The 22,108-nt window shown below is 46.5% G+C and overlaps 1 protein-coding gene across 1 annotated transcript in view; it reads right to left on the bottom strand.

Annotated features, from left to right (window-relative positions):
• LOC145399296 (sodium-coupled monocarboxylate transporter 1-like) overlaps nt 1-21,879 on the bottom strand; it is a 42,054-nt gene extending 20,175 nt beyond the window's left edge. Inside the window, exons 1-10 of the mRNA XM_080271964.1 lie at nt 21,651-21,879; nt 21,053-21,186; nt 11,455-11,643; nt 9,981-10,132; nt 9,411-9,551; nt 8,131-8,349; nt 2,638-2,756; nt 2,238-2,392; nt 730-879; nt 556-567 (exon numbers count right to left, since the gene is read on the bottom strand). Coding sequence (XP_080128090.1) covers nt 556-567; nt 730-879; nt 2,238-2,392; nt 2,638-2,756; nt 8,131-8,349; nt 9,411-9,551; nt 9,981-10,132; nt 11,455-11,643; nt 21,053-21,186; nt 21,651-21,879 — 1,500 coding nt within the window. The remainder of the gene's footprint in view (nt 1-555; nt 568-729; nt 880-2,237; nt 2,393-2,637; nt 2,757-8,130; nt 8,350-9,410; nt 9,552-9,980; nt 10,133-11,454; nt 11,644-21,052; nt 21,187-21,650) is intronic.
• Between the last annotated feature and the right edge of the window lie 229 nt (nt 21,880-22,108).

Genomic DNA, 22,108 nt, shown 5'->3' with positions numbered 1-22,108 from the left:
CTCTCTCGCTCCTCTCAAACTTGTCCATACACGCTTCTACACTCGCCCAAAACTCATCTTTCACTCTTGCCACTCGGTCCTTTGTCAGCGCATACGCACATACAATCGCCTAAGCTTGTCCACCTACTTTCATCCTCACCCATACAATCCTTGCATCCACTGTTCCATACTCTCTTATATTCTCCTTCCACTTCTTGCTTATCATCAGACATACTCCCTCTCTTGCCCTCTCATTCTCATTAACTCCCGCACATATTCCTAAACCGTATTCCCATTCTCTCACCTTTACACCTCTCGTTTAGTTTCAGTCAGTCCACATACATCCACTCTTGCACGCTCAAGCACCTGAACAATCTCTCTTTCACTTCATCATTCACTCCTCTCAACTCCATGTCCCCACCCTTAGAATGTCTTTTGTCGGTTGCTTAGTCATCAGTGTATGGTCCGTTCTGTTCCGAGGCGTTTTATTCGCTTGTTTAGTTAGTTCTTTTTACAGGGTGAGGCACTAACCCACCACAAACCCTTTTAATCGCTTCATACGACAAGCAGGGAAACTGGGGGAGTAGTCTTGAAAACACCTCTACTTGTAGTTAAAGAGAAAGTTTCATGTTTGGTGACACTGTTTGTTAACCTGTTAGTGTCAGGTGCTATAGTGGTGAAATCTGCAGTCAGGTCAGTGGTGAGATTGGTGCTGGGTGTAGCAGTGGTGATGTTGTTGATGAAGGCGACGATGGAGGCGTTGACAGGATGGAGGAGGTTCTCAGGACAGCTGTCAACAGAAAGGGGGAGGTGGGTGGGGTGTCCTCCCCCACGCAGGAACTTGCCCACCACCACCCAAATGTTGTAACAGAAGGCCACCAGGAATCCTAACACTGCACCCTGAAGATTGTGGTATGGTCATATGAATCACTGTGGTTTTATGTGGACATCAGTTTATATAAAATACTACTTGCATGTGTTATAATATTGCCCTCCATATTCCCAGCAGACCTGATATTAAAAAGGAAGAGGATCAACTGAGATAACAGTCCCATATCCTCTGTTCTTACTCTCGGCAGTTTTGCAGCAATCCTCTGATCTAGGTCCTGCACTAGTAATAAGCTAGTTCGTGTGGCATTTAGATATGAGGTGTGAATATGGTGAATGTGTTAAGGAATTCAAGGTATGTTGTGTCGGCACTGCGTGAGGCAAGGATGAACGGGCATGAAGTGGAGGAGTGAGAAGGTGTGAAATGTGTAGGTCAGCTATATATGCGTGAGAGGACAGCGTAAGGAAGGAGTTGCTCTGTTGATGAATGATGTATAGCAGAGGAATGAAAGATCATAAATTTGTCTGCATGAGGTTTATATATGTGAAGTTCCAATCTGGAAGAAAAATGTGATAATAAAGGACACATTTGGTGATGAGAGAGAGAGAGACAGAGAGAGAGAGAGAGAGTGAGAGAGTAACCTTGACACTGGTGATATGAGCATAAGAGCAGTAGAGAGGACTGAACTTATGTTGTTGCTAATTATAATGAGACAAATAATTCTTTTTCCATTATTGTAAAGTTCAAAAGTTTTGCTGATGAAAAATAAGAAATCCACAAGAATTACACAGCAGTGTATTGAAATAATTGACATCAATTGATAATGAATGTGATTATGAAGAAATGTATGATAAATGAGAGGAACAGTAAGTTATAAAACCTGTGACATCTTTGCTTCCCTACCTGAGTTTCAAGATGTACAGTGATTATGAAATACTAGGCTATGTAAGAGTGAAAGAATTAGCAATGATTATTTTATGTCACGATTTATATGAAGTAATCTGTGCTGCTTTTGCCATAATAATACAACGATTGTACAGTTCTGGTGGCGTCTGGCTAGCCCTGTGCATGCTGTACATTATGTTTCACAAATCAAAGAACTTTCCAGCCAACGTTGCAGCCATCTTTATACAACTTCCCTCTCACACACCGCTCACAAGAAGGTAATGATTTGCATTTACTTATTCTGCGTGATGTGTTTGACCATTAGGGAAGGGTAAACTTTAGTTTTGAAAGAGCTGATACCCTCTCCCTTCTCAAAACCCTGTGTGGGAGGTAATGCCTGCAAGATACAGTAAATCCCTGTAGTTGTAGGTTACATGTATAATTTTTTTACTATTAATAATATGCCCCTCATGGGGCAACGCAGGATTGGATGATGAAATGAAATTACAATATTTTTATGTGGAGAGTGTAAACCCATGCCCACCTTTGTGTTGACCCAGGGTGTGCACATGCCAGCCAGGAAGACGCCTAGGATTGGTCCCTTGACAGCTCCTGAAATGCTGGCGAAGACGTTGAAGATGTTGCCCAGGTTGCCTGCCAGCACACCCACACAGATGCCTGACAGGCCCATCACCACAGCTGCCACCAACATGCAGCATCAATACACAGTGTCTCAAAATAGTGTCTACAAGAATGCAAGGAAAGTGTTTTGCAATACTCTATGCTGATGATACAATCTGGTTCCATTGTATAAAATTATAAATGCCATGGACAACATGCAGTGCTGAGTGTGTATTGACAACACAGGGAATGATTTTTAAAGGAGTTTATGGTCCCCTCAAAACTGCTGACTTATTGCTGATAACATGAGAAGAAAGCCTTACATATGAGTTTAAGGACTCTGGTGGCTGAGGCATCTGACATCCTGCTGAAGTATGGAATATCCTTCAGAAAGTCCTCCCACAGCAGGCAAGCCATAGAGTTACCGTAGCTGGACAGCGAACTGTGTGGAAAGTGGAACATTGTTTGATAATTATGAATGTGTTGTTTGAAAGGGAAATTTTCCCCCGAGCTAGACCTTACTAGATCATATAGCACTGCTAGGTGACAGAATGGCACTACCCCTCCCGGCATGGCAGCTAGCAGGCGTGGCTCGAACTCACGACCCCCCAGTCCCAAGTCCAACACTCTACCACTGTGTCACCCTGACCCCATGTGTTGTTTGATGAATACGTAGATGATAACTTTATCAAGACATTTATAATCTATGATTATTTTTCTTGCATGACTAATGTAAGTAAAAGCTAAAGTTTGAAATGTGGCACATAGTCCCTTGAAGTGGAAGACTAATGTGTGCTCTGAAAGTTGTGATATGGAGAAGGAAATTGAACAAAATGGCTGCAAGAGAACTTCAAAAAGGAATATATACTAGGCTCAGCATTGTCATGTGGATGGAAGAAACTGACTTGATAATAATTATTAAAAAAAAAAAAAAAAAGGAAAGTGATCCATTGAGAAATGTGGAATAATATATCCTTGCATCATTAGGATACGAACTGATGTAGTTGAAAACAGAAGCACAATGGAGTTGTTTCCTCCAAGTACTGTAGACTGCCTCCGGTGTGACAACATGGAACACTTATATTTTTGTGAGGGAAGTACATGTACAGTAGGTGATGGAAGAATGAGATACTGTACAGCAGTTCAAACAGATGGACAAACAAAGGTGTGTACAAGACATCAAGATGTGGAGACTGGTGAAGCAAAGAATTAGCAAATGATTGCACTGTATTGAAGACTCTTGAACAGAGTTATGTATGATTCAGTTATGGCATTGTCTCTCATATTGCTGTGTATGTGCTTACTGAGATGAGTTATCTCAAAGAAAAAGACCTGTTTTATACCAGCCTCAACTCAGGTGTGGAACAGTGCCCCTTGTGGGATACACTTTTAGCCTTTAGCAACTTCAGTGCAGTTACTGGCACTGACAGGGAAGGCTTTGGGGATTGTGTATAAGTAGGCCCATATGGCTTTAGAACCAGGAATCCCAATAGTTCTAACTTCCTATACTTTGAAAAATCCCATAAGTTGAAAATTTCTGCATCAAGATTCCAGAAGCCTTATCTTCACTGCTTGACTTGTTATTCCATTGTTGAATAGGTTGCTGAGGAGACTGACCACCTTGTTGTAAGAACTCTGGAGCATCCTGTAGAACTGCTTGGTTTTCAGGAAAACAGAGTCCTTTTCTGCAGTTCACAGACTTGATGTTGCTGCTCTAAGGCTACAGATGAAATATGGGAAAATCTCTGGATGCCATATATAACTATTCAGTTTTGAGTATGGAATGCACTGATGAGTATGCAGTGGCAGTCAGGAGTCAGTTTGGTGTGGTCAGTGCTGTTGATGACCCTTGTGAGTGGTTGGGTACTCATAAATGTGTTACTGTGGGAGAAGCTGATGAATGTGTTGTTGAGTGCTCTAGATCAAGTAGAGGATTTGTCTCACCAAGGATGCTAGCAACAGTTGATCGGTTATGCTTCTAGACTGGCTAGGGACTGAGGGCCACAAAGATTTCTGGCTTGTCGGTCAAGAGTTTTACCAAGAATGGACAAAGAGGGGTATATCAGGGAAATTCCTGAGGAGTTAGGGGGTGCCTTTCAAGTACAGTAAAAGTCTTGTAATCCGAATGCCAGGGAACCGAGGGTCTTTCGGACTATTTTTTTTTTTTTTTTTTTTTCGGACTACTAGGGGGGACTTTTGAAAACATCAGAAATATGAAGAGGATCATTAAATAAACATTTAAAATATGGGTTATTGTTTTACTCACCGGAATGCAAAGAATTGTAGATGAATAGTTGCAGACAAGTACATCCAAGTCGAAAAGCAAGTCCAAGCCACATAAATCTTTAGACAAAGCCTAGAAAAATTTGAAAAAGCCTAGAAAACTAAAAAAAAAAAATCGCCTTCCAATATTCGGAGTATTGGGATGTTTGTATTATTGGTGGTCAGATTGAAGGACTTTTACTGTAAATGACCTTCGACCTGCTATCAAGCCCTGAGGAAACGCTGCTCTAGACCCGCCTCTCAGGTTAACTCTGCTGAGATAGCAGATAGATGGCTTATGTCTAGAGTGAGTGACTAGAGGGCTCATTGGCCTGAATACTTAAAGTAGTTGTGTATAGCAGAACGCAGCATGGAGCTTCCATCGGCTGATGTGCAGTCGCTAGCTGCCACCCCACCAGTCTACAATGCCATGTCTTCCTTATATGAATACAAGAAGGCAGTGACAAGGCTGAAAAGTGGTAGGGCGACTGGTCTTTGTGGCATCAGGCCAAACTGATCAAAGCTGGGGAAGAAGCCATATATGGGGATTACTTGCAGTAGCAGAAGCTGTTCGATGTATTGGTATAATTCCTCCTGACTGGACAAGGTGTTTGATTAGCCCTGTTTGGGAAGGGAAAGGAGATCAGTGTGACTGCAGTAACTACCACGGTGTTACAGTGTTCAGTGCTCCAGGCAAGGTCTTGCTCATATGCTGTTGATGGATATCCAGGACCATTAGTTCAAGATTCAGAGGCCTCGGCAATCTTTACCCAAGAAGTCTACACTTGACTGTATTCTAACCATTGTGAGTTTCAGTAAGGGCTGCTGGCAGCCTGCATCACTCTTAAGAAGGCGCTTCACTCAGTAAATGAGGCAGCAGTAGGGGGATTCCTGTTCCCCTGGCACCCCCACAGTGATTGTCCAGTTGATAACTGGCTTGTATTTAACACTGTGTGTGTGTGTGTGTGTGTGTGTGTGTGTGTGTGTGTGTGTGTGTGTGTGTGTGTGTGTGTGTGTGTGTGTGTGCTACTGCTTGCCCATTGCGTTTATTTCTTTCATTTTTCAGTGTGAGAATAATGATGAAAAGTGTGAGGGTCATGACGAAAGATGTGATAGTGATGATCAGGTTCGAATCCAAGAATATTATGAGGTGTTGTCCATACACAGTCCCAAAGTGATGAGCAATTGGCAGTTGGTATCATTTGCTCTTTTATTATATTTTCAGACTTTTGACCCGATGATGAAGTGCTGTGGACATGGATATGAATATTGTTTGTGTACCGGAATTGTTCGTAACTTTCGTTTCGTTTATAAAGGCTCCAACGTGCTTGCATGCTCCGGCCTTGGTCACCTAATGGTGTCTCTCAACGCTACTTGATCTCTGGCAGCTCCCTATTTAGTCCATTATCCCTGAGGCCACACTCTGTAACCTTGTCCCAGGTCTTTTTCGGTCTGCCTCTCACAACCCAACTCCCAACGTGAATAGGTTGTATCAACTTTCTATCGTTCATTCATTTTTGAAGGATCTAACACGTTTGCATGAATCGGCCTTGGTCATCTACTGGCGGCTGTCCATGCTGCTTAATCTCTGGCAGCTTCCCTATTCAGTCCGTTATCCCTGAGGTCACACTCAGTGACCTCGTCCCAGGTCTTTCTCGGTCTACCTCTCGCAACCCTACTCCCAGCATTAACATTTCTTACTTTCTGCAACCAATTATCATCTCCCATCCTCTGCACATACCCAAACCATTTCAAACTACTGCTCTTCATCACAGCACCAATACACTCCAGTCCCATCCTATCCCTCAACTCTTCCACTGTAAACCTAGCCCCCCACCCCCTCAGGTCTCACACTCAAGGACGCACTGCACATCCACCTAATCATTGTCATTTCTATACGTTTAAACGTGGGACTTACTGCTCAAGTCCCACTACCATACAGTATTACACTCCAAACACATGCTGCATACAAAGATCCCTTAGCATGGAGGGAGAGCCTTCTCAATGTCAGGAGAGGCAACAGCTCCCAGAACTTCTTCCAACCACTCCCCACTCTAGCCACAGAGCTAGCTCCTGGCCCACTTCCAGCACGTAACATGTCTCCCAAATAACAAAACTCTTCCACACACTCAAGAGACTCACCAACAAGCTCAATCCTTTCATGCCTGACAATCTCCACCTGCTCTCCCCGACACACCACACACATGGAATCAGCATTATCTCGCAGTCTACCTCTAATACCACTACATCTCTCATGCACCCACTTATCACAGACACTGCACATGATGGAATTACTTCCCACGGCTTTGTGGCAAATCGCACAGGACTGCTCTCCCTTTTCTTTGACAGTACCGCCCCCAGCCCTAGATTCATGACTTTTGTTTTATCTGCATTTGCTCTTAAGCCTTTGTGCCCCATACCATCTCTCCACTTCGTAAATCTTTCCTCCGCCACCCTTTCATTCTCTACAGTCATCACCAAATCATCAGCATAAAACATCTCCCACGGGAGTTCATTTCTGAACTCGCGTGAGAGGGCTTCAAGTACCATGATAAACAACAAGAGGCACAAGACTGATCCCTGATGCACATCAACATTCATGGATAACTCATCACTCAAATCTCCATTCACCCTTACCTGGGTGCGAGCACCCACATACATGGCCATAACCAACCAGCCACTCTTCCATCCCAAGCTTTCTCATTGCCCACTTCACCACCTTTCTGGTAACTCTGTCAAAGGCGTTTTCTAAATCAACAAAAACAAAGTACAGTTCCCTTTTCTTTCCTATATATTTTCCTGAAGCTGTCAAACAATGAATGTAGCATCAGTGGTTCCTTTGCCTGGCACAAACCCAAACTGCATCTCATCAATATTCACTCTTTCTCTAATCATACCCTCTAGAACTCTCTCCATTACCTTCATTATTTGGTGTAAAAGCTTTATGCCTCCATAATTTCCTTTTTCCAGGGCATCACCCTTCCCCTTGTACACATTAACTATGGAGGAAAAAAAATAATAAGGGAAAGACCCAACCTGTGTGTGTGTATTGCAGAGTGACGCAAATAATGCTTCACTAAACTCATGTGGCAGTATCTTATGTGTTGTGGGGATGCCTCAGTCTGTTAGTATGGGCGCAGATGATGGAATATGAGTATGAAATATATATGCGATGCAGGGTAGATACTGGTAACACTGAGTGATAATAAAGGATGTAAGAGTGATGATGAAGGATGTGCGAGTGATGATAATGGATGTGTGAGTGATGATAAAGGATGCGAGAGTGATGATAAAAGATGTGTGAGTGATGATGGATATGAGTGATGACAAAGGATGTGTGAGTGATGATACAGGATGTGAGAGTGACGATAAAGGATAGCGTTGATGGATGTAAGAGTGAAGATAAACGATGTGAGAGTGATGATAAAGGATAGTGATGATCAAAGATGTGAGTGATGATAGTGGATAGTGATGATTGATGTGAGTGATGATAAAGGATGTGGGTGATGATAATGGCTGCTGATAAGAAAAGGAAGAACCACTACATCACCCACCTAAGGGCGCCGCCATAGACAGCTGCCACAAAGACCCCAGGAACGCCAGTGAGGTGACCCAACTTCTGCATGACCAGGTAAGGGATCACCTGGTCGGGTTTCTGTATCCTGCCTGATGCCAAGGGATCGCAGTCACTGAAGGCAGCATAGGCAGCCAGGCCGGAGAAGTAGAACATTCCCCACAGCAGCCACACACCCACGGCAAAAGAGATGACCAACCTGTGGGAAAAACACGTAAATTAAGGATTAAATGGTACCAGCAGATAACTTTTAACAACCACACACCCACAGCAAAAGCGATGACAAACATGTGGTAAAAACATAAAAATTATTTGATGTACTAACAGAGTAGTACAACAGACCCCACAACAGCCATACACCCACAGCAAGAGATGACCAACCTGTAGTAAAAACAAGAGGCTTACGAGGTCCATATAAATTAAACATTGGTGAGTGTATGTCAGTGAAGTACCCTGTAGTGAGTTGAAGCACTGATCTTCTGAGCACTACAAATGATAGTTCTTGTTTAGTGTTGGGACGATACATGGATTAAGCAGTGTTATGCTGGACCAGTATTTGTACAGTTCATGTGAATTCTGTGTTTTCAGCCCTTACCTTGAGGATTTTTATATGCATATGAAGTCTGCTATGAATTTTAACATAAATTAATCTGAATACTTAAATATGCAATGTGTCCACACTCACTCCTCAATATGCAACTCCATGAGAATGTAGTGGGGTCACGCAGTTTTGTTGTGCCTGTCCTCTCTACGGATATCCACACACCCTTCTTACCCTCAGCATATTCCCTTCATTCATTTGACTGTCTTGTATCCACTCTCGTCTCCCATTTTCCCCCACTGCCCATTCAACATAGGCATCCCACCAAATTGAACCTTTCTTACTCCTTGCTACCCTTGCATTCCTAACCACACACTCCCTTCATCAGCTCCACACGTTTTCCAGATCCATTTGTTCCTAATTCACTGACTTTAACTCATCTTTTCCCTCAGTACTCACCTCACTGCTTTCGCTTTAAACTTCGCTACTTGTCATTCCCGTTGTCCCCTTCCTCTCTATCCACCACGTTCCTCGCAGCTTTATTTTTTATACCACAGTCTTATGATCAATGAACTTCCACCATCACCTCTAACTGCTTTCGTATCTATAACACTTCTAAGCATCTTTCTAAAAATATTACAACCAGTTAGTCTCCCTTCAATATAAATAGGAAGGTAGATGGACCGATGGATAGAGAGATGTAAACAAGGCCATCTAACCTTTGTGCCATAGCGAGGTTGCCGATGGAAGCAAATCTCTGGTAGCTGGGCTGGTTGATGCCAATGGTGTCCATGGTGAAGTAGAAGCCAAGCACGGTGGTCGACCAGAAGGTGTGGCGCACGAAAGGACTTGTGTTCATGCTATGGCAGAAACAGGAGGCTGTAGTGTGGCCTGTTACTGTATGGTCATTTATATTTTTCTCATTATTTCAGTGTCGTTGAATATTATAAAGCCGACTCTAACGTTAACTCTTACCTGTATGACTTTATGGTTATTTTTTCTTTTATGATTTCAGTCACGCTGAATTTTATGAAGATGACTCGAATAAATGGGCTTTATTATATATGTGTGCAAAATGACAGTAAATTGTTTTTATTGAAATTAAACGTATACCATATTATCTCCTCTCAACACACACACACACACACACACACACACACACACAGAGTTTTGTGCATTACGGTTAAAATACAAACATTTCCCCTATCACAAGAATCAAACGGTACTCCCATTGCAGATTCTGGCGCTTTCCGTCATTTGGAATTTGCGCCGAAGTAACGGTGACTCACTTGAAGAACTCTATCCTGGAGCCCTGGTCAGCTATGGTCCAGACATTGACAAGACCAATTTCCTGGCAGCAGATGATGACCACGACCAGCACCCCGCCGAACATGAGCAGCGTTTGCATCACATCAGTATACACCACGGCCCTCACACCACCCTGCAACCACACAGCCCCGTCAGTTAAGGAAGCTCCCTAACGCCTTTTCCCAAGCGATTTATTTTGATTAGTACTTCTCACTGTCCTCTTTTGCGTTATGTAAATCCTTCAAACATAGTCATACTCTGCATAAATAACGTACAAAAGGATATTAACCATTCACATCCAAAAATTAATCACTAAGGAAGAGGTGTTAGGGAGACTCCTTACCTGACGACAGTACAGACTACATCTCCCTCTCACTTAACCCCTTCCTTACGCTGACGTCTTTTGTAGTTATTCTTGATAGCTACGAACGATTTTATTATTATTATTATTATTTTTTTACTTTGGATAGAACGAAGGAATTAATGAAGGCTACATCTAACCCCTCCAATTGAGAGAGAGAGAGAGAGAGAGAGAGAGAGAGAGAGAGAGAGAGAAATCACCTAACCTGCGTATAATTCCGTAAAGACTGATATACCGACACGAAAAATGAGTCCTCGGTTTGAAAGGCGTAACAGCTACAATCATTTTCATCCATCCTATTTCCCTTGTGTATTTCACGTTACCGACTCATTTTCAAGCAAGGAGCATTTAGTGAAGATCAAGGTGCTCTCCAAGTCGCTCTCTGTGCTGACAAAACTTATATAATTAGACTATTATACATTTTTTCAAGTTTTTTTTTTCTATATAGGCAAAATACAATGTTTGATTTCTGGATTACATAAGAGAATGAGATGAGGCTTCAGTATTCTTTCCTGTGTTAATAATATAGGACTAGCGTTTGAATATCTCTCAAAGGGTGAATGATTCTTGTTGATGGTTCTCCAGTTCACAGAAGTAGTGGAAGTAGTTTCAGTAGGAAACCTGACCTGACATGAGCTAATCTAAATGGGAATGAATGTGAAGGACCCACGGAGATCTGCATGACCTAAAGGAGACTAAGTAGACGAATGGATTTAACTGAGCATGACCTTCCTAACCTAACTTCACATAACAAGGCCAAATGGATGAGACAGGCCCAACTGCACTGATAAACCTGTCTGAATTTAATTTGCATGACCCCAAATGAACCGAATTTAGGTGAACGGATTGGGTTGGACCAAAATTAAGATGGATCTGATATTTGAATTGCCCTAATCTGATCGATGGGCACAGCCATACTTGCGCCAAACATGTGATCGACGGGAGGACCTAAGGATCCTGGTCCGTCCAACGCTCAGACTCGGACACTGAAGCAGACCTAACCCAGTGCTTCGTTTCATCTCGTCGATCACATGTTTCGAGCAAGTGTGGCCGAACACTGAGACTGCCTGACTGGTTCCCGCCTTGCAACTCACCACAGAGATGTAGAAGGTGCACACGAGCCCCATAAGCACGATGGAACCAAGAACAGAGAGACTGGTGACGGTGGAGAGAGCCAGGGAGGGCGCGTAGAGACACACCCCCATAAACATCAACATATCAGCGAGCTGACACATGGTTCCAAGGAGACGCACTGCCCTCGACTTGAACCGCAACTCCAGGTACTGTGACACAGAAAAAAGGCATGAGCTTTATAAAGTGGATTGTGGTATTTTTTTAGCATTATTATTGTTATTATTATTATTATTATTATTATTATTATTATTATTATTATTACTATTATTATCATCATTAGTAGTAGTAGTAGTAGTACTACTAGTAGTAGTAGTAGTAGTAGTAGTAGTAGCAGCAGTAGTAATAGTATTGGTGGTGGTGATGGTGCTGGTGGTGGTAGAGGTGGTGATAGTATTATTATTATTATTATTATTATTATTATTATTATTATTATTATTATTATCATCTGCGGTACGTGGGGGCACTCACCATCCACTCACACGATGTAGTGCTGCTCTCGGATGTCTGCCCATTCCTCTCCTCCATCCTTCTTTCCTTCCATCCTCTTCTGTCTTTCTTTCCTTCATTCTTTCCTCGTGCTTCTACCTACGGGTGACTTTACACTTCTTCTTCTGTCTTTCATTCCTTCATTGTTTCCTCTTCCTTCTGCCTGTGGGTGACTCTACACTGAGTGACAAGCCAAATGGTTTCCTGTACACCAGGAAACAATTTACTACGCTGGGTGGTAATCATATAACCAAATTTTGGTGCCTGGTGGTTTAGTGAGTAATTACGGCGCTCCAATCGGATTGAGCCGGTGAAGGTTTATATCCAAGGGGAGGTTGGGATATATTGCTCACGTAATGATACTCAGGGATGAGTGAGGCTGGTCACTCTCATCTTAAATGCCAGGACCAACTTGCCTTGCCCCGGGCTTCTACGCTCCTCATGGGGCGATGTAGGATTGGATGATGATATTATTATTATTATTATTATTATTATTATGCTAGGTGTTTAAGGGTCAGCTTCCCGTCCCTTGAACGCCTAGTGTGCAGCTGGGTTCTCTTTCTAGACCGGAGCTTAGACAAATAAGAGAGAGGCAGGACACAAAAACTCAAGGCAACAACCTTACACGTGTATTGACTAATTCTATATGTGGAACAGGTAGATGTCACAACAACAGGAATCTGGGTAATTATAAGTCATGTACTAGTATCATAGTATCGCACAGGATACTATTTAGACAATAGTTCAGGATAGCAGGTGAATGGCACACTAAATAGTGTTTGTAGTATTTCGGGCAGAGAAATAGATCACTGTCACTTGGAGGGAAATATAAACTGTATTTAGGCTGGGCAATTATTTCACTGATCTTGCAGTACAGAAGAATTACACTATGAAGGCCGAGTCTCATGTTCACTGAGATCACTGCACTCTTATTAGATCTTTCTTCTTACTCTCACTGTGTCACTGTTTGCCCAAATCATAATTATCACATTATTAGGCCTTGGAGTTACGTTCCCTTAGATGATACACTGCCCGATATTCCAGTCACCATTACACAGTCACTGCACTCTTCACTGTCACTCAATGTTGGTGGGGTGGCGGCGTGGTTAGTGGGGGGTAGCGGGAGGACTCAGCACAACTCCTGATGGAGGCTGAGTCCCGCCTGTGGTCTCTGTGTCCAGCGGCCACGGGATCACTCACAGGGGCATCCTTTCTCGTCCAGGCCTGTGAGCAGTGAAGGGCCCTGCACTGTCAGGGCTTGGAGTTGGAGTTCGGCCCTCAGGGATGGGGCCAAACAGCCTCCTGAAGCACTCACTTAGGCACTGGATGGAGGACGAGGGTCGTCTGCATCGGGGTGGGGAGAGACCTCGCCCGTGGGTCATGAGGGCGGCCTCAGGGACCCGGTGGCTGCGATTTTCTGCCGTCGGGGGTGCCATCAGGAGTGAGCTGCAGCATCAGTCGTCATCAGAGTCTGTCAGGTAGGGTCCCTCTGGAGGTGGCTGGGTGGAGTACAATCCTGGGGATAGCACAGGGCCACTCCACAGGTCCTCGGGACTGGGTCCCTCCTCCTGGAGGATGTCACGTCGTGGGGGTGTGGCAGCACCTGACGCAGGAGCAGCTGCTGGCCATCTCCTGCCATAGAGCCCAGCTGCTGGCGGTGGTGTTTTAGGGGTGCAGCTTCTGGCCGTCGCTGAGGCCCGGTTACTGGCTGTGGCCCGTGTGAGGGAGTGGCTACTGGCCGTCTCCTGAAGGAGGGGTGAGTGGCTACCGCCCATCTCAGGGGCACCTTCGGAGTGGCTACTGGCCGTCTCCTGACGAAGGTGGGAGTGGTTACCGACCATCTCCTGAGGGAGTGGTGAGCAGCTACTGGCCATCACAAGGGCACCTTCAGAGCGGCTACCGGCCGTCTCCTGACGAAGGCAGGAGCGGCTACTAGCCGTCTCCTGAAGAAGGGGTGAGCGGCTGCAGGCCATCTCAAAAAGGGCACGGTTACTGGCCATCGCTGGGGTGCTGCCTGGAGCTAGAGGAATAGCTCCACCCCAATCCTGTCGAGGATCAGCTCGCCCGCAAGGTAGTCTCCTTTTCCTGCTGTGGTGGCAGCGGACAAGTTCTGGGTCATAGGGGCGTGCAGCCTGGGCAGACTTATGTCCCTGTCGCCTGGGGACAGGTCGTGTTTTGTCTGCCCCTCCATAGGCTCCTCCCAGGGGTGTCATGTTGCCCTCAGTTATTATTCCTGGCATTTTACCACCGTTGTCGGGGAAAAAGTCACATCCCCATGACTGGAGGTGATAGACTTTGGTGTTGTTGGTGTGGTTCATGGGTTGGAGATGTTGCAGGAGGGCGTTCCATGCTGTGATGGCTGGGTGTCGCAGATGACGAAGAGAGTGGACGTGTCGGTGGTGGTGCGGAAGAGTTGGAGGAGGAGGAGGCCATGGACGCGATGTTTGTGTCCGTAGGGAGGCGACCATATGGCTCGTCGGATTCTCATGTTGGTAGGTCTTGTCCCCACTACAGAGCCGTGTTGAATGTTCGAGATCACCGGAGAGCTTGTGGTTTTATGATGGGGCAATGTGGCGTGATGTCTCTGGGGAGTGGTGGTAGCCAGGATTTGGGCTTGGTGTAGCAGGACTGTGGTGGAACTTGTGTTAGGAGGGGTAGTGTGGTGTTGTGGTGAGGTGGGTGGTGTAGGCGTGGGGGTGTATCAGGTGGGTGGGCTGTAAAGGCAGCTTGAGCGTGTGATGGTGGTCTTTAAGGTGGGTGTGGGTCATGGGATGGGTGTGTGTGGGCAGTGTGGTGGAGTTGAGGGTGGTGGGGAGGTGGGTGGGGTGCATGGGGACGGTGGTGCAGTGGTGGAGCTGGGAGTGGTGATGGGATGTGGACAGGGTGAACTGTGGGTGGGTGGAGGAGAGGTTGGTCTGTGGGCGGGACATGTGGCGATGGGCGTGGGAGATGGGGAGGCAGGTGGAGTGCGTGGGGGTGGAGGGATGGCAACGGGGCTGGGGGTGGTGGTGAGTGGTGGGTGGGGTGGAGTCTGCATGGGTGAGGAAGTGGTTGATGCGTGGGCAGAACACATGATGGTGGGCATGGGGGATGGAGAGGGTGGCGGGGAGGGGTGGGGGAGAGGTTTGAGCTGGGTGGCGTTGGTGTGTCCTCAGGTGAAGTGTGATGCAGTGTGCTGGGGGGTGGGGTGGGTGGAGATGGGGAGGGGAGGCAGGTAGAGAAGGTGAGGGTGAGATGTGGCAGTGTAGGAGTTAGCGGGAGGGTTGGCAGTGGTGGTTGCCGGTGTGGAAAGTGGTGTTGGGGTTGGGGAGGTGGTGGTATATCTTGCGGGTGGGTGTGAAAGGCGGCCAGAGTGGTTGATGGCGGGTTTTAGGGTGGAAGTGGGTGGTGAAGTGGGTGTGTGCCCCTTTGGTGCTTTGCCTGCATATGGCATGGCGATGGAGGTGGTGCGAAGGGGTGGGGTAGTTTTGGGTGGCTCTCTGATGGAGGGCGTGGGCGAGGCAATGGGGTTTGAGGTGGGTGGTGCGTGGGGGTGTGAGGGTGCTCTGGTACTGGAGGTGGGTAACGGTGGTGAGGTGGCGTTAAGTGTGGAGGGCGAAGGGGCTCGAGGTCAGGAGGTGGGAGGCTGGCTGTGGAAAAGAATATTAGGCAATGGTGAGGTGGTGTGTCTGGTGGGGTGAGGTGCAGGCGGTGAGGAGGGAGCGCGGTCTTGTGGCACCATCTCGGTGTTTGGTGGTAGGGTGGCTTGGGTGGTGACAGGGTCCTGTGCTCACGGTGTGAGGTGGACGGTGGGTGTGAAGCAAGGGGATGGTGCAGGTGTGGGGGTGGTGGCGGGAGGTGTGCGGTGTTGGAACCGTGGTGGCTTGGTTGGGGGTGGTTGTATAGGCAACGGTGGTGGTGTGGCGGGAGCTAAGGTGAGGGGTGTGGCGAGTGGTGAGTCATCTGGGGAGGTTATTCGGGATGAGCTGGGAGTAAATGGGGATGGTGAGGTTGGGGGTGGGGTAGAGGAGGTGATAGAGAAAAAGGAGGTGGATGAGGGTAGGTTACAGAGAGAGGACAGTAAAAGACAAGAGAAGAGATACAGGGAGGAGAACAAAAGGAAACGTGCCATTTCCCCCTGTCATAGACTGGGGGGGGGGGATGTGAGGTGGCCTCCGTCAGTATAGGTGGGTGCAGGGGCGATGGGGGGGCGCCTTCTGTGCCTTTTTCTTCGGGCTTTGTTTCTCTTAGGCTCGGGGCAATTGGCGTATGGTGGGGAGGCTTGTAGGGGTTCTTGGGTCGTTCTTCTGTGCTGGGCAGCTGTTAGCTGCTTGTGAATGTCGTGAATGGGACATTCCTGGCTGCAAGCAGAAAATTCCCACGAGTCAATCGCGATGATATTCGTGGGAAACGATGTGCTGAGGGGTGGAGTGGATGGCTAGAAGGTGCCTTGTTACTTGGATATCTTTATCCAGGTCTTCCATAGGGTCAAGTATTATAAAATCTTTTTTGATGAAACTGGGGAGGATCCTGATAAGTGTGTTAAAAATGAGCTGTTCCCGGGTTTCGTCATCCGCCTCCGGGTAAGCGGCAGTAACCAGGCGCCTGGCTTGGATTAAGGTATCATCCAAATTGCCATCTTATGTCAGGCTATGCAACTGGGATAGCACAATTAATCTTCCTAATGAGGGTGTGATGGCTTTGATCACGAGCTTCATGAAGTTTTGCCATGTGAGCCCCAGGATTATTTTTGGCATGATATTTGGCGTCGTTTTGCCCAGTAGTGGGAGTGTTACTGATATTTTTTGTTTGTCGTCCTCAAACCCAATATCTAGCAATTTCTTAATAATCACCAGATACGTGTGGACATCGTACCATTCTGGGTCAAATTTAGGCAATCGCATGTGAGGTTTGGTTGCCATTTTGCCGGTATTTCCTGAATGCCTCTCTCGTATGCCTGGGTCAAGATCCGCCGCTGTTCACCAGTGTTATGCTAGGTGCTTAATGGTCAGCTTCCCGTCCCTTGAACGTCTAGTGTGCAGCTGCGTTCTCTTTCTAGACCGGATCTTAGACAAATAAGAGAGAGGCAGGACACAAAAACTCAAGGCAACAGCCTTACACGTGTATTGACTAATTCTATACATGGAACAGGTATATGTCACAACAACAGGAATCTGGGTAATTATAAGTCATGTACTAGTATCATAGTATTGCACAGGATACTATTTAGACAATAGTTCAGGATAGCAGGTGAATGGCACACTGAATAGTGTTTGTAGTATTTTGGGCAGGGTAATAGATCACTATCACTTAGAGGGAAATATAAACTGTATTTACGTTGGGCAATTATACCACTGGTCTTGCAGTGCAGAGGAATTACAATATGATGGCCGAGTCTCATGTTCACTGAAATCACTGCACCCTTATTAGATCTCTCTTCTTACACTAAACTACAGTGGGGCACCAATTTTCGCGCCTAATTGGGTCCAAAAATAATGCGCGAAAGTGGAATTAGCGAAAGTTGGGGCATTGTCTTTATGGCAAAAAGGCTAATTGGTTCCCGGTTATCCTAAAGTAACATCAGATTTTCATTTTCACTTGCAATACAGTACATCAAATCACTATTGTACATTGCATTGTGAGATACAAACAATAAAAACGGTACAGTACACATTATATGAGGAGAAACATACCACAGAGACCAGGTTGAGGTGTTTAATGGATGTTGGGGGTAAGTATCCGAGGCGCGTGGCGGGCTTATTTAGCCACGCCAGACGTATTGGTGCCACCTCTTGCTGCCTCGCTACCACTCTCTCTCTCTGCCTCCTCAGACGCAACTTGATGCAACACTTCCACTCTGTGCTGAATTTCCCTTTGTGCTAGGTTCTCTTGAACAAATCCATCGAAATCTTCATCCAGGTTAAGCTCCTCTATGGCCTTGGCCTTGGCCTTTCCTCCCGACTTTGAATGTCTCGGCCACTTTTTATCACCACCACTGCCTCCCGGCCCTCCCCCCACACCACCAGGCTCTCCCCCCACACCACCAGGCCCTTTCCCCACACTACCAGGTATAGTAGAGGCCATTGAACCGTGAGAATCCAACACAATGGAGCTAGCACGCTCGTACACAATGGCGGGAATGGGTGGACAGAGTGTTGACATGACGTCATTCAAGATGGCGGTGGGTTGCGGGCGGGTGGTGCAGGAAATTCGAAGTTCAAAATATTGTCCCAAACCCAAAATTTGTGCGCGAAAATCGAATTTTTTCAAGCGAAAGTGGAAGTTAGGGAATATTTGGTGCATGCCGCGAAAGTAGATTCCGCGAATCCTGCTGTAGCGAAAGTTGGTGCACTACTGTATGTCACTGTTTACCCAAATCATAATTATCACACATTACTAGCCCTTGGATGATACACTGCCCGATATTCCAGTCACTACTACACTGCCACTGCACTCTTCACTCTCACTCACTGTTGGTGGGTTGGTGGTGTGGTTAGTGGGGGGTGGCAGGAGGACTCACTGCGCAACTCCTGATGGGGGCTGAGCTTCGCCTGTGGCATCTGTGTCCAGCGGCCATGGGATCACTCATAGGGGCGTCCTCTCTCATCTGGGGCTAGGGGTAGCGTAGGGCCCTGCACTGTCAGGGCTGAGAGTTGGAGTGCGGCCCTCAAAGCTGGGGCCGAACAGCCTCCTGAAGCACTCACATAGGTGCAGGACAGAGAACGAGGGTCATCTGCATTGGGGTGGGAAGAGGCCTTGCCCGTGGGTCCTGGGGGCGGCCTTGGGGGCCCAGTGGCTGAGGTCTCCTGCCATCAGGGACACCGTCAGGAGTAAGCTGTGGCATCGGTCATCACTGGAGTCCATCAGGTAGGGTCACTCTGGAGCCAGCTGGGTGGAGTACAACCCTGGGGATAGCACAGGGCCTCTCCACAGGTCCTCAGGACTGGGACCCTCCTCCTGGAGGATGTCACTTCGTGGGGGTGTGGCAGCACCTGACGGAGCAGCGGCTGCTGGCCGTCTCCTGCCGTAGGGCCTGGCTGCTGGCTGTGGCCTTTTAGAGGCGTGGCTTCTGGCTGTTGCTGAGGCACGGCTACTGACCGAGGCCCATGCGGAGGAGTTGCTACTGGCCATCTCCTGACGAAGGCATGAGTGGCTACTGGCCATCTCCTGAAGGAGGGGTGAGCTGCTACTGGCCATCTCAAGGGCACCTTCGGAGCGGCTACCGGCCATTTTCTGACGAAGGCAGAAGTGGGTACCGGCCGTCTCCTGAAGAAGGGGTGAGCGGCTGCAGGCCATCTCAAAAAGGGCGTGGCTACCAGCCGTCGCTGTGGTGCTGCCTGGAGCTAGAGTAATAGCTCCACCCCGATCCTGTTGAGGGTCAGCTCTCCCACAAGGTACCGGTAGTCTCCTTTCCCTGCTATGGTGACGGCGGACGAGTTCCGGGTCATAGGGGCGCGAGGCCCGGGCGGACTTATGTCCCTGTCGCCCGTGGTCAGGTTGCGCTCTGTCTGCCCCTCCGTAGGCTCCTCCCGGGGGTGTCATATTGCCCTCAGTCACTATTCCTAGCATTTTAATTATCATTATTATTATTATTATTATTATTATTATTATTATTATTATTGTTATTATTATTGTTATTATTATTATCATCATCATCATCATCATCATCATCATCTTTCCTATCTCCAACAATATATTCAGATTATGGGAGATATATCAAACGCAAGTGAGGCAATTTACCCCAGTTAATCCCATTATTGGCACACCTTAATAATTTAAATACAGCAATCTGCCTCTAAGGAAAACTAAGAGAGTACGTCATACGAAGGAAATCACCACTACGAAGACAAATATAACTTTTACTGTGTTTAATCTTGCAATGCTTCCAGGATGCATCCCATCTCCAAGTACCCCCAACACAATGGCGTGAGTTTAGTGAGCATACATGACCATATTATTGAAACTGAGTTTTTTTTAGTATTATTATTATTTACAGGAATTTCTCAAACATTTAAAGATCATGTACAGTCAAAGAAGCAACTGTCTTCCCAGTTCTCTCTCTCAAAAAAAAAAAAAAAAAAAAACTGGCGAAATGCAGTGAAAAACCCTATCGGTACTAGTGTGTGTTTCAGATGGGTCGATATTTCCGTTATGTCTTCGTCACTGTTTGGAAGATACTTGTGTGTCTGTACAGTAACATGCTTGAACTTTTTTTTTATTTTTTATTTTTACTTCATGAAGTTGTGTGGGATTTAGGCCGATCACATTTAACAGTAATAACAAGTGTTCCCCCAGTAAGTCCAAACTGAAGGCTTGTTTACATTTTCGTGCACTCAGCTTTTATAATGCAGGTCCTTAATACCTGCACCATGATTACGTCTTTGTGATTCGTGCACTACTCTCAACTTGAACCGCAGCCGCAGGTGCAACATCACAAAGCCGGGAGTTTACTGGGCTCTCACGAAGTTGTAAATGATACAGTTATACAGAATTGCCTGAAATAGGAGAATAACAACGAAATAGCCACCAAATGCCCAGGCTATGATAATAGGAACCATGCATGGCATGTGAGGCGCCCTCAGTGCCTGCAGAGGATGCCAAGTGAGAAGACGCAGGTCAACAGAGCCACACCATTTTGTGCCTGCCTCACAACCCTGCCATCCAGTTTAGTGCCAAGCTCACCGGGATATTAACTCTTCACCACAGTACCTAGACAGGTTGTGGTACCCAGCAGCAGCCACATCATAGAAAGAGGGGCGACCTCCCCAGACCACAGCGTAAGAGGAGACAAAGCCATCATCAACTGGGTGCCAGCTACCTCAAACAGACTGCTTCCACTGACACAGTAGCGATCCAGACCGTTTGAACTGCCACGGTGGCCACTCAGGCCAAAGTTCCCTCATCCAGGTTGTAAAAGAGTATGGCAATTTAGACCAACTTAGTGAAAAGTATGGCATTTTAAACAAGTTTAGAAAAGAGAATGACAATTTTAGACCAAGTTAGAAAAGAGTACGGCATTTTAGACCAAGTTAGAAAAGGAAATGTCAAGTTTACACCCAGTTAGAGTGAAAAGAGTGGAGGCCAAACACTGACCTGACTAATGGACACAAGACGCAGGTTGTAGAAGAGTGGAAGGGTGAGCTGATGGGTGACGATGCTGCCCAACACCACGCCCAGCAGAGTGACCACTATTTGTGTCCCATATAAGTACACTTCAGTGGGATTCCCTGAAGAAAAATAGGGATGGGATTGAAATGGGTTTAGGGAAATACTTTGAGAGAATGGGAGACTGACTAGAAGAGTTTATGTGAGTGAGAAGGAAGGGGAGAGGGAGACCAAGGATGAGATGAAGGGATGAAGTGGAGAGGATGGAGAATTAGAGACTAACTAGAAGAGTGAGAGTGAGGTGAAGGGGGAGAGGAGGAGGGGGAGACCAAGGATGAGATGGAGGGACAGAGTGGAGGGGATGGAAAATTAGAAACTGACTAGGAGAAATGTTTACTCCTTCAGTTTTAGCCATGAATATTCTGCTATGACTTGTTTGAATATCATGTTATTTTACTGTCTATGGAAGAATGTATAGGAATTTACTGCATCACTCTTCTTATTGAACAGTGAACCCTGACGAGAGAGAGAGAGAGAGAGAGAGAGAGAGAGAGAGAGAGAGAGAGAGAGAGAGAGAGAGACTAACCTAGTACAGATATAGCCGAGATGATGCCACCAAGGAGAGAGAGTGCCACAGGGAAGGGTGTCATGGCGCCGCTGCCCATCAAGTACTCCTGCGTGGACTCCTTGCCGCGACTCCTGTAGGCTGTCCACACCCCGATACCGACCGACACCGCCAGCATGAGACTAAACAGAGCATAATCCACGGCGGTGAAGTGCTCAGCAGCGTGACTCTCATCCACTCCCGACGCCATCACTCCACGACCCCGACACTGCTACCAAGAAAGACGGTATTGATTAGGTTCAGTTCACGTTCTGTACACAGTGTTTTGGCGCTAAGTTTGATCTCTACTTTTTCTGTCTTCTCCTTTACTCTAACGAAACCAACCCCAACAGACTAACAAACTACCAAGAAAGACGGTATTGATTACGTTCAGTTCACGTTCTGTACACAGTTTTTTGGCGCTAAGTTTGATTTCCATA

The sequence above is a fragment of the Coenobita brevimanus genome, chromosome 48 (genome assembly GCF_032717465.1).
Source record: "Coenobita brevimanus isolate Jiangsu-jjx chromosome 48, ASM3271746v2, whole genome shotgun sequence".
Classification (NCBI taxonomy): Eukaryota; Metazoa; Arthropoda; class Malacostraca; order Decapoda; family Coenobitidae; genus Coenobita; species Coenobita brevimanus.
The sequence above is the reverse complement of the archived record's forward strand: the minus strand, read 5'-3'. Positions and strand labels throughout refer to the sequence as shown.